The 12,528-nt window shown below is 35.2% G+C and overlaps 1 protein-coding gene across 1 annotated transcript in view; it reads left to right on the top strand.

The window, feature by feature from the left end:
- LAMA2 (laminin subunit alpha 2) overlaps positions 1-12,528 on the top strand; it is a 583,504-nt gene that overhangs the window by 507,935 nt on the left and 63,041 nt on the right. The window contains exons 45-48 of the mRNA XM_076002974.1: positions 249-403; positions 6,470-6,613; positions 7,608-7,741; positions 9,837-9,996. Coding sequence (XP_075859089.1) covers positions 249-403; positions 6,470-6,613; positions 7,608-7,741; positions 9,837-9,996 — 593 coding nt within the window. The remainder of the gene's footprint in view (positions 1-248; positions 404-6,469; positions 6,614-7,607; positions 7,742-9,836; positions 9,997-12,528) is intronic.

Below are 12,528 nucleotides of genomic sequence, written 5' to 3'. Positions count from 1 at the left end.
AATTTTCACCTTAATCACAAAGCCAATGTGGTGGCTGTCTTTCTCTAACATCTCCTCTGGCCTGCTTGAATCTCAACTGAAATATTCTCATTTGCCATCACACACTTTGCTTCAGCAGTCATGGCCTTGCTTTGTCACATGGATAAGATGAAATTGTTTAGTTAAGCATACTGCTATTCTCATTCTCTGTACGTGTGAGTGTGTGTGCACATGCACGTGTGTGTGCATGGTGATTTTGTTCTATGCAGTTGCAGATGCAGATGCCACCGTAAAAAATCTAGAGCAAGAAGCTGACCGGCTGATAGATAAACTCAAACCCATCAAGGAACTTGAGGATAACCTGAAGAAAAACATCTCTGAGATAAAAGAATTGATAAACCAAGCCCGGAAACAAGCCAATTCTGTAAGCTTCTTTTGTTTTCAGAATCATTAACTGATTGTAACTGTTGAGGCCTGACTGTAATTGTTGGATTATTCCCAGAGCAAACGTCTTTCCCCAGTGTTCCCTGTTGAATGATCTCTGGTCGTTTTCCTTTAACTTGAGCTATTTGGTGCAGGACTGAAGGGGGAGATTAGGGTTTTTTTTCATAAATTTCAAAAGACATTTCATGAGAACAATAATCACCACTTATTGTTTTAGAATTAGGAATTCGTATGTATATTATAATTGAATAGAGTAATATAAGTAGCAAGGATGAAAACCTTACTATTATATTCTAAAAGGCATGGATAAGAGTGCTTTGCTCTTGATAAAAATGAAAAAGACCAACTAGTGGGGTTGTGGCAGGAATAAACAAACAAGTATACACAGAGTAATAGCAAATAGGAACTATTATTTTACATATATTCTCTTGTCTGAGTACAAGCAACAATAAAAATGACATTGGTTACAATTTCTACATTTTTTTTTTACTTTGGAATAAAAATAGGAAATACCTATTTATCTCAATTTTTTGCTCTTTACTTACTCAATTAGAAGTCAACTAGAATAGAAGCAAAACTTTCTGGAAGGTAGCATGCTAATGAACCTGGGCAGAGCTGTTAAGTGCTAGTATGAAACTTTACCTGAGTTTTTAAAAAAGATAGTTTTCATGTTGTCAAGCTTAAATGCACCCTTTTTAGATACTTAAGTCTTCCATCTCAAAAGTGCATTTTCTGAACAACTTTGGAGCTAGGATGATCAGAAAAGCTTTTTCTTAATCCATCAATTTATATTTTTTAGTAGTAGCCAAGAATACGATGCTTATGTGACAATATATGCTTTTTCCTTTTTATGCATATCTACCACCTCTAAACAAGGCCAAAACAAAAGGTTCAAGGTAAACCTTGAAAAGTAATTCATGATTGACTGAAGAATAACTTAGAAAACAACAAAAAGATTAGTGGAGATGATGTTACATAAGCTCAAAGTAAAAAAAAGCAGTGAAAGGGTCTGAGAAGAACCTATATCCAGCTACAATGTGAAAACCATGTAGTAAGGTTGACAGGTGATCATTACATATGTAAAACACAGGATCAAAAGAACCAGATGCTACTCCAAGATTTCAAGTTTTATCTAAGATTGAAGCAATGTAGAAAAAGCATCTTCTATGTTCAGTGCTACATTCTGAGCGGTCCAAAAAGATGAATGAAGCAGTTCTTTCACTCACAAAGTTTATAATACAGTAGGAAAAATAAGACATGTTCACAACAATTCTAAGATAATGCAGAATATTATGCCACATTACATGAGCCATGGGGAAGTGCTGTAAAAGTTCTAGAAGGAGCAGTCACCTCTAGTATGGCCAGAAGATATCCTGAAGGAAAGGGTTCGAGCTAGACTTTGAAGTCAGATAGTGCTAGGTAGTGGGGGGCATTCTGAGAAGAGGGAATGGATGGAGCCAAGGCAGAGAGAGAAAGAAGTTTCAGTGTCAGTTTATGAAAGAGAAGTCCAGATTGCCATGAATAATTGGTAAAGCATTAAAGTTGAAAGGTCAGTAGAGGACAGATTGTGTCAGGCCTTAAATGCTAAGTTAAGCAGTTTCATTTAACAATAATTGTAGGTGGGCTAAACCTCACTGGTGAGGATTAGCTGAAAGTTTTTGAACATGAAATATAGTATAATGAAAACTATGCTTTTTAAAAATATAAATCTGGAAGTAATTTGTGGAGTAGATGAGAGAAACTAGAATGAAGGACCTAACTATAGCTGTAGCAGTAGGAAGAGAAAGGAAGAGATTGATATATCATTCCTATATTTTGCAATGTTAACTGGGTAGAAGCAATAATAGTAAATATTCTTTGTGAATCTAACATTTAGCCACACTTTCTGACTTAGTCATCAAATGGGGAAATCTGGACATTTTTATAATTTTTGCATCATAAACATATCTAAAAATACACCCATATAGTTATCAGTTGTGAGTGCTTTTCCCCTCCACTCCAAAAGATAAAATTCTGACACATAAGCATATAAAACCTGTCTCAAAGTACAAAATGAAAGAAAGGTATAAAAGTAATAATAGAAAAAGTAACCATTGTTCCTGCCTTTTAAGAAAATTTCCAATCACTTTTAGAAATAGAAGTTACAACAAAATGCCTTATTTTTTGTAAGATGTTAGAAATACGCCAATAGCCAAATTTTTTTTCAAGTGAGTTTTGCACTAACTGAAGTTTACATTCTGACCTGTAAGTATATTTGTAACCTGTCATGGATATTTGGATGTGACCTTAACACTTACTTAGTAAGACCAAGAAATTAAAGACATTTAAGCATTTATTTTAAGTAGCTTTCTTTCGGTTTGTTGATTCTGAAATTGAGTGGCTGATACTCTTTTAAATGAATGACCTACATACTGGATAAAAAATGCAGTGAAAATCCAATAGAGATAATGATGGGATACTCAATAATGTTTAACTGAGTTCATGATGATTAACTGGTAGATAATGTTGTATCAGAAATGCCTTAGAGATACTTAATGATTTTTATTTAGAAGTCTTACTAGGATTCACATTAGAAATAACAATAATGGATAGAACCATACATCCTAAGAAAATGTGCATATTTCAGAAATTTATCCCCTCTTACAAGAGAGAGATCCTAGAGATCTCTTCCAGATAAATTTATAAATATCGTATTTTGATTTACTTGTTTTATGTTTGTTAAAAGATACACCTATAATTGGAAATTAAAATTATATGAAGTATTTAAAAGGCAAGATTATTAGTTATGAACTGATTATCAACAATCTGGGCTGCCTGAATTTTTCAGGTACTCAGGATATATTCAAAACCATAAGCCAGAGCAGAAATCCAAGAGTGTTTTCCTTATGAATGTGTAAGAGGTGAGCAATAGATTACTGTCTTAGTCTGTTTTGTACTATTATAACAGAACACCACAGACTAAGTAATTTATAAAGAACAGAAATTTATTCTGACAGTTCTGGAGGCTGGGAAGTTCAAGATCAAGGCACCAGCAGGTTAGGGCCCCAGTTTTTCTGCTTCCAAGATGGTGCCTTGAATGCTACATCCTCCAGAGGGGAGGAATGTTGTATTCTCATATGGCAGAAGAGCAGGAGAGAGAGCCCACTTCTGTAAAAGCTCTTTTTATAATGCCATTAATCCATTGATGAGGGCAGACCCTCTTGACCTAAATACCTCTCAAAAGGTCCCACTTCTCAACACTATTGCTTTAGGGATTAAATTTTTAACACATGAATTTAGGGGGACACATTCAAACCATAGTGGTTACTTTATAAGATTAATTGCTGGCATACTGGGTATAACAACATCATTTTTTTCACAGAATCATATTTCTCAAATATGTTAAGTATGCTATAATGTGAATTAATTGTAATTTCTAGTGGCATTAGGTACTCTTATTTTTAAAATGGCTACTGTCTTAGACTTTGAATTCTCTGATGGAGTTTCATTGGTTCAGTTGGATTTCAGTACTGATGCTCTGTCTTCTACTCTTTGGCAATCCAGTTTTCAACACATGTAATTCCACATTATTAATATTTCTACCAGGTTGACCTAAGCAAGGACTGAAACTTATTCTGTGACCAAATGGTCACACATTCTATTATTCAGTCATTTCTTCTCTAAACAATAGCTGAGGAATATTATTTGTGCTTTTTAAATAAAAATTACTTATTAGTGATTAAACTAGCCATAATATAGCCCTATAGCCAAGCCTATAACACATTTATACAAAGTAAAGATTACATAAACTACACATAGTCAATTTTGACTACTAATCCAGCCCCATTAGGAATTTGGACATGATTTCTTGCCAGAGATAACTCAGTCTGTAATTCCATTCTACTCATGAATTCCAGTCAGATCTTGATTTCTTTTTCTCTTTGATCCTCTCATGATGTCAATGCCACTTATAGCCTGCCTCAGATATTAAATTTGCTCAGTGCCAAGGTCTTCTCTGATAACAATTTTGGTTCATGTGCTACAGATTCCTAAAAACTCACTATATCCTACACTCTTTCCTGAACATTAAAAATAACTGAAGAGTGCATTTTCCCTACCTGCACTCTACTATATTGTCTTTCTCTTACTTTGATTTATCCTTTTTATCTCTAATCCTTTGGGTAATTCTTCATTTAACGGCCATTCTATCATATAACACCCTTTGCCAACTCCCATTGCTTTATAGTATTAGCATCCATAGTGAAAATTGTATACTTCCTACTTCAGTTTTTCTGCAATTCATTTTGATTCACCTACCCCCCACACTGTAGGTAGAAGGATAATTTTATGACTTGTGAAGCAAAGAATTAACCTCCTGACTGAATACCATTCTATCAGGAAGACTATCTCCCTAAGACACAGAGCAAACATTTTGGGGACCAGAGTTGACTGGTAGTCCTATTCCCCCTTAGAGAGAAGACAAGGACAGGGAAAGCAGTCTAAGCAGTAGGTTTCCTAGAGTGTTCCAGCCCCAGGCCACTACACACAGGCCTCCAGGAGTCACCCTCCTCCTGTGGTACAGAAAACAGCCCCTTTGTCTTTCTAGAACACAGTTTGCTCTGTGTGGAGATGCAATTTGATTACGGATCAGATGAGGCAACAACAGTATACAAATACAAGACTTATACAGGGTCTATAGGAGATATAGCAGGTCTGCTGTGTTCCTAGCAGTTCTCAAACGTATATAAATTTATCTATTTGTCAGAATCAAAAATAGCTCCTTCACTTTCTCTTTTGAATCCAACCAGCTTTGCACCCAGGACGTTCACAGTATACTCTTCACCACCCTTGCAAAGGGGCCACAGTGCTTACTACATTCACAGACAAATGAGACTCTTGGAGACACCTCCTGGTAACACCATACTGTAGAGACTGGTTTGGTGGCCTATCTTCTTTGGAGTCTATATAGCACTTCCATGGGGGTAACAATAATGCTAGTTGGTTTTCTTACAAATGTGCAAATTGTACGAGTAGCACAAAGTGCTAGATGAAATAAGATAATGGAAATTCACTGGTAGTGAATTTCAAGCAGCTGGACATTTGAACTAGTAGCAAAGAGAAGTATTACATCTTCCCCTCTCTCTGCCTCCCTCTTTGCACACTATCGATGAGCAAAGTAACAGATTCTTTCTGAGTCCGAGCAACTATATTACTATCCTGAAAGTACCCCTTTGATGGCGATTTTCCACCAGACCCAAATGAAATTAAATCAGATAATCAATGAGTGTTATTTGTGATTGAAGGAAGGTTCCCTAAATGTAAGTAAAAATTGGTATGAGCAGTGTTACTCTAGTCATATAGGAATTCCTTTCTTAGCAATTTATAGTAATTTTCAAGGTATTATTCAAAAGAAAAAGGAGCTGTTAAATACATTAGTAGTGATAGCCATTGGAAATTATTTCCATTTCATTTCCTGGCAACTTAATAAAAAGTATAATTTATTCTGAAATGTATGTTCTGAGTAGAATGATTAATAGTCTTCTTATTGTTAGAACATCTAGAACAAAATCTATTTGTCCTCTTTCAACTGAAAGAGCATGGGAAGGTAGGTAATTTTTTCTTGAAAACTAAAAGAAAAATGGTTTCCTACTTGAAGTGGTACGAAAACTGCTGAAATTTGAATTGTAAAATTTCATTAAACAACCTTAATGAAGATCATTCCTGTTAGCTCCATATAAAAATCACCTTTTGAAAATGTTCCAGTATTCATAAAGGAGAAAGGCATGAAGGTAAGAATTTTTTAGTTGTGCGCTTCAAAAAATAGTAGCATGCTAACAAGACATGGAACTGTGAACAGCTCATTGTCAAAATGCTCATGGAAAACTGCTCTTCTGTGCCCTCATTAGTGACTATAATGGTGTCGGCATATGGGCATTTAATGGTACTATTTGATGGTAGAAAAATAACTTCAAAGAAGAAATGATGATGGCTTTGTGGTTGTTTGGGAGCTACTTTAAACTTTCTGAGAGATTTAGTTTTGGTTCTTTGTACCTTGTTTTTCTTAAAGATCAAAGTATCTGTGTCTTCGGGAGGTGACTGCATTCGAACATACAAGCCAGAAATCAAGAAAGGAAGTTACAATAATATTATTGTCAATGTAAAGACAGGTGTTGCTGACAACCTCCTTTTTTATCTTGGAAGTGCCAAATTTGTAAGTCTAATGTTTGACTTTTCTTTATACTACTGTATGTGTGTAGTTGCCGATTAATTCTAGTATTGGGGAAAATGTATGGAATCCAATAATATGGACCCCAAATTATCTAATATAAACTTCCAGATTTGACAACCTCAGAATCTAACCTCACAAAGTTCTGAAGTGTCAAATTAAGTTAGAAGTCAAATGAAAAGAAGAAAAAACTACAGTATTTAGGAACATTTGCTTTCGCTAGTCAGTACATCAGTATGCTTTTGAAGTATATTTTCAGAGTTAGCTATTTAAGAGAAAAGGCTAATAGGAAGAAAGCTTTTGTTTACTCTTCTCAAACTAAGAAATTATAATGAAATTTCATGTTAATGAAATGAAAATAGCAAATCATATACTAACTTCTTACCAATGAAAACTCTTCTATGTCTTATTAAATTTATGACTCAAACTGAAATAACATAGGTTGTATCTACAAAAGCTCACCCATAAAGTTCTAATTCCATCCGTCTGAACCTTTTGACTTTACATGCATGGGGATCTTCCAAAATGAATAAGACTTCTTAACAGATCAGTCATGACATAAGTCAATTTTTGCCATTCAGATAAGGAATTCTGGATCATTCTGGGTAAAAAGAATCATGGCTGCCCCTCATAAGTGTCAGTGTCCTTGGTGAAAATTATAATGAACTCTGAATCCAAATATTTGCGTTTATCTCTATCACAAGTATCAGCATGAGAAAGGCTTCCGTCTCAAAATTAGATCCAACTAGAATGAACACATATGTCTCAGCAGTGTGGACACTATTCTTGCCTTAAAGTTATTATGCAATAATAGAATATCATTTTAATCATACATAATAATAAATCATGTCATTTGAGAAGTTTTATCATGAGATTTCACATTATTTCACATTTGTAAATGGCACTTATCTCTGTTGGCCTCCTTTTTCTGGGTGTTTTACATCTGATGTCTATTGTTTTTGTATTTCTCTGAATTTAGATTGACTTTCTGGCTATAGAAATGCGTAAAGGCAAAGTGAGCTTTCTCTGGGATGTTGGATCTGGAGTTGGACGTGTAGAGTACCCAGATTTGACTATTGATGACTCCTATTGGTACCGGATTGAAGCATCGAGGTAACCAAATCAATAAAAATTAAGATAATTAAATAACAGAACTTTGAAGTAGTTTCCCAGTTTGTAAGAAAACTCCTATTTCCATTTCTATAAGACAACTGTGTGTGCATGTATACATGTATATGAATTTTGTATATTACACGTATATATACAAATGCATGGAAATAGGAATTTTTTCATTTTCTGTTAAGAACTGACAAACCTTGTATTGATCAGAGTGACCAGGCCATTTCTGACCCCTTCATCTGGTATCCAGTAGGAATTTGGGGGTTTAGCTGTGTTCAGTCATCCTATGTCACCTGACAATAAAAGGAACTAACATTCATTCTTACAAAATACAAACCAGAGCATAAAATCTGCTATCACTGCCCATCTTTGGTGTACACAGCTCCCCTTCTAGGCCAAGTACTGACCATTCCTGCAATCACATGCAATATCTAAATCCTGGGATCCATACATACTATGTCAGGTCCACACTACTTAAAATGTGAAGTAAAAGGGAATCCATTCATTAATTCTATCTTTGAAGTTTTAATTTAATTATCAACTTCTAGCAGCATATAGAGTACTTATAGAACCATTCTTGTCCTCAGTACTTACCCCTCATTTTCTCTTCTTTTTCTAATTTTCAACTTCCTATTCAACTCAAAGCAGCTAACAATAGAGCAATATGGTTGAGGGACTACAGCTAGAGATGCAGCTGCTCAGAGATGGGTAGAGAACACTTAAAGAACTGGTAATTGTTGAATCTAGGTGATGAATAGATACAGTTTCATTCTGTTTATAGGTGCCTAAATTTTTACATAACAAAAAGTTTAAAAGAAGGAGCTGGGCACAGTGCCATTCACCTATAGTGCCAGCTATGTGGGAGGTTGAGGCAAGATGATCACTTGAACCCAGGAGTTAGGGGCTGTAGTGTACTATGATCATGCCTGTGAATAGCCACTGCAGTCCAGCCTGGACAACATAGTGAGACCCCATATCTTTTTAAAAAATGTAAAAGAAAACTTAATGAGAAGCAATATTTATAGTTCTTTTTTTAATATTTTTAGCAAGAACCTGTGTGTGTGAGAGAAAGAGAGAGAGCATACGACAGACAATGTGCTTGCATGTTTGGTGGTATTGGGGGGATTAGATACACACTGAGTTTAAGGACATTTATACTCACAAGTATAATCCTTCTATCAGAAAAGATATATTCTATTAAAGAAGGTAAACCTTATTTAATAAATTCCTTCTTTTGTTACCATGTATTTCACTTAACACCATACCCTGAAAGATAAAAAGATTACCAAAATGAGACAGCAGGGAGAGATATGTGACATTGAAGTTTTGTTATGACTGCTTGTCTCTGAAGAGAGACCAGATTTTCATATTTAACAAGTCATGGAAATCAATCACTTTAAAAAGGAAATGAAATAAAATGATAACAGCTTTCAAAATTCTGTTAATTGAATTTAAAAGTTAACTTCTAGACAATTTACATGTACAAATCTGAGCACTAGATATTGTACCGTATACATTAAGATGGTGCGCCAAACAATAAAAGACAAACAATTCCAGGAAGACTACTTCAGCAAATTTGGATCCAAGATATTACAAAGAATTTTAGGAGAAATTATGCAGCTTTTATTATAATACAGAAGAGTGGCTCATGTGGGGTCCACTTGCTGAATTAAATTAGACAAAATGCTAAATGAAATAATGTAAACTTGTTTACATTGAATGTGTTGGTAAATAGCAAGTTATTATGTAAAACAATAGGAAAAAGACTTTTCCATGTAACCCATAGCAATTCCATTAGTGAACTGCTGCTGTGTCATTTCATATGAGTGAACACAGACAGAATCAGGATGTGGTGCCTGCTGGTCCTGGTTGAATCTGACAGTAAATATTCAGCAAAAATCAGACTCTGCGTGTTGATTTGAGTTTCAGTAAATCTGGAACATTTGAAGCTAAACACCCAGTTATCACTTACATTTTTTAAAACAAATCTCTACATTTTATAGCTTTTAAATCTGAAGTTACCTGAAATGTGATACATATTTCATTTCCTGTACTTTATTCTTTTTCATTTCAACACATACCCTCGAAGGACGGGGAGAAATGGAACTATTTCTGTGAGAGCCCTAGATGGACCCAAAGCCAGCATTGTGCCCAGTACGTACCATTCCGTGTCCCCTCCCGGGTACACTATTCTAGATGTGGATGCAAATGCGATGCTGTTTGTTGGCGGCTTAACTGGGAAATTAAAGGTAATATGTTCTTCTTCATCCTGTTTATTTCATTTTTATAGACAACTTCTGACGTGATTACTTTGGAAGAAGGCATAATAAAGCCCTGCAAAATTTGACCACTTTTTACTTGTGTTTATGAAAACCTGAACTTATTTTGAATAAGAATTTTCTTCCTTGAATATGCAATCTGAAAACAAAATATTTAAGCCTACGTGTACATTTTTAAAAATTGTTGTTTTGTCCTTATCTGTGGCATCAGTTTTTTTTATATTCTTGTTTTAGTTGCCTCAAGAGCAAAGTGTTTTTTAAGTATACCTCATATTCTGAACTAATTTATGATTTATAGATATGAAGTGCTATAAAGTTCATACTCACATCTAATTAAAAGATTTATGAATACCTTGGGAAAAATCACAGGGGCCATAAGCTTTCAAATCATGATCCAGTTTTTAAACTTTTCAAGTTGCTCGTCTCATTCTTATAGGGTAATGCACTTAATATTCATAATTGCTTCATGACAGGTCCTTGTGCATTTCAAATTGCAAAGTGCTCTCATTTTAAAGACGGTTGTGTTGATTAAATGGAATTAGGTGTTAGAAAACGACTGTGGGTGAGATGCAAGAGCACAACCAAATATAATGGATAATCCTAGGCTTGTCAGAATCACCCTGGGATAAGATTAGTCAGAAAACGTGAAAAGCCAGGGTGACCCGAAATTTATGACAACTCAATCTTCATATAGAGTGAGGTTGTTTTATTTGCTCTGTGTACGAGATGTGACTCTAAAGTACAGGAATTGATTCTACAACTACACACTGAAGTCATCCTCACCTCTTAGAACTACATATAATATATATAGTACATAGCAACATACAGCCATATTACCAACTTTCGCTCCTTCGCATAAAGATAAATATAGAGGTAGTAGCACACAGTAGTACAAAAGCTATGAATTTTGAAATCAAATCCAGGTTGGATTTTCTCCTCTACCACTTACTGAAATATGACCTTAGGAAAGTCACTTAGCCCTTTGGGCTTCAGTTTTTTCAGCTAGAAAAAAGTGATAGAAATATCTACTTTGCTTGCACATCGTAGGATACAACATCAAAGTTCTATAACATTTTTATAACCCTTACCATGTGTAAGTCATGTTCTAAGTGATTTACATGATTGAACTTACTTAATTTTCACAACAACCACAAAAGGTATATCTTAGTCTATTCAATCTGCTGTAACAAAAATACCATAAAACTGGGTAGCTTATAAAGATCTACTTCTCATGTTCTGGAGACTGAAAAGTCCAAGATCAAAGCACCAGCAGATTCTATGTTTAGTGAGGGCCCATTCCTTGTAGAAGGCACCTCCTTGCTGTGTCCTCCCATAGTAGAAGGGATGACCAAGCTCCTTTGGGCCTATTTTATAAAGACACTAATCCCATTCAGGAAGGCTCTGCCCTCACAATCTAATCACTTCTCAGATGCCCCTTGCTCTAATACTATCACTTTTGCAGGTAGGATTTTAGCATATGAACTTGGGGTAGATTGGAGGGAAATAAACATACAGATCATAGCAAAGTAGATACTAAGATTCTCCTCATTTTATAGTTAAGGTGTCTGAGGAAGAGAAAATTTAAATGTCTTGACCAAGATCACAGAGTAATTAGTACAAAGCCAGGATCTGAACACAGGTTAACAGGCACAAGAGTCTCCATTCTTATCACCTTGCTTTACTGACACAATGAATAGTGAGCTTATGTGTATAAAATATATGACAAATGCCTAAGATATAGTAGTCACACCTTAAATTGTACCTTACATAATAATTATTATGCAGATGTCATTGGCACAAAGCAACTTTCTGTCATTCTCAGAAAAGGAAAACATAGACAAATGAACTCTATAGAAAAACTTAAGGAATAATTTTGGCCAAGAGTTTCAAGGCTCCTGCCATACCAGAATATGAACTAAAAGCTGAAAACAAGTAACTAAATGAACTTGCTGAGGAGAATTCAAATGAGCAGGAAAATATCTCAAGTATAGCTTTTCAGGATGTGAGGAGACGCGAAAAGCAAGTAGAATTCACAAGTAGGATAATCAACCTCTAGAAAATTAAGAGGCTGTAACTGATGACGGAGCATTCCAAGGACCACTCTGACTCGTAAATGTCAGGGGTTCTGTTCAACATTCTTTATACGTGGCTGTGCAGCAATGGGAAGATGTACATGTTGATGGTTTTTACTGAAAATTGCAACTACAAATGTTTAACTATTCAGTGACCATCTTCTTACATTTGCTCTAAAACCCAGACATGTCAATCCACTGCTTTTCCCACATAATTCAAGTAAATGTGTATTAGCTTTGGCACAATTTCTAAAGTGATTGGCACCAGGATATAGTACAGTCATGCATCACTCAATGACAGGGATATGTTCTGAGAAACACGTTGCTGGGCAATTTCATTGTTGTGCGAACATCATAGGGTGTACACAAACCTGGAAGGTATGGCCTACTGCACACCTGGGCGATATCGTATAACCTATTGCTGCTAGGC

Source organism: Microcebus murinus, chromosome 5, assembly GCF_040939455.1.
Source record: "Microcebus murinus isolate Inina chromosome 5, M.murinus_Inina_mat1.0, whole genome shotgun sequence".
NCBI classification, from domain to species: Eukaryota; Metazoa; Chordata; class Mammalia; order Primates; family Cheirogaleidae; genus Microcebus; species Microcebus murinus.
This window is presented reverse-complemented; position numbering and strand designations above follow the sequence as displayed.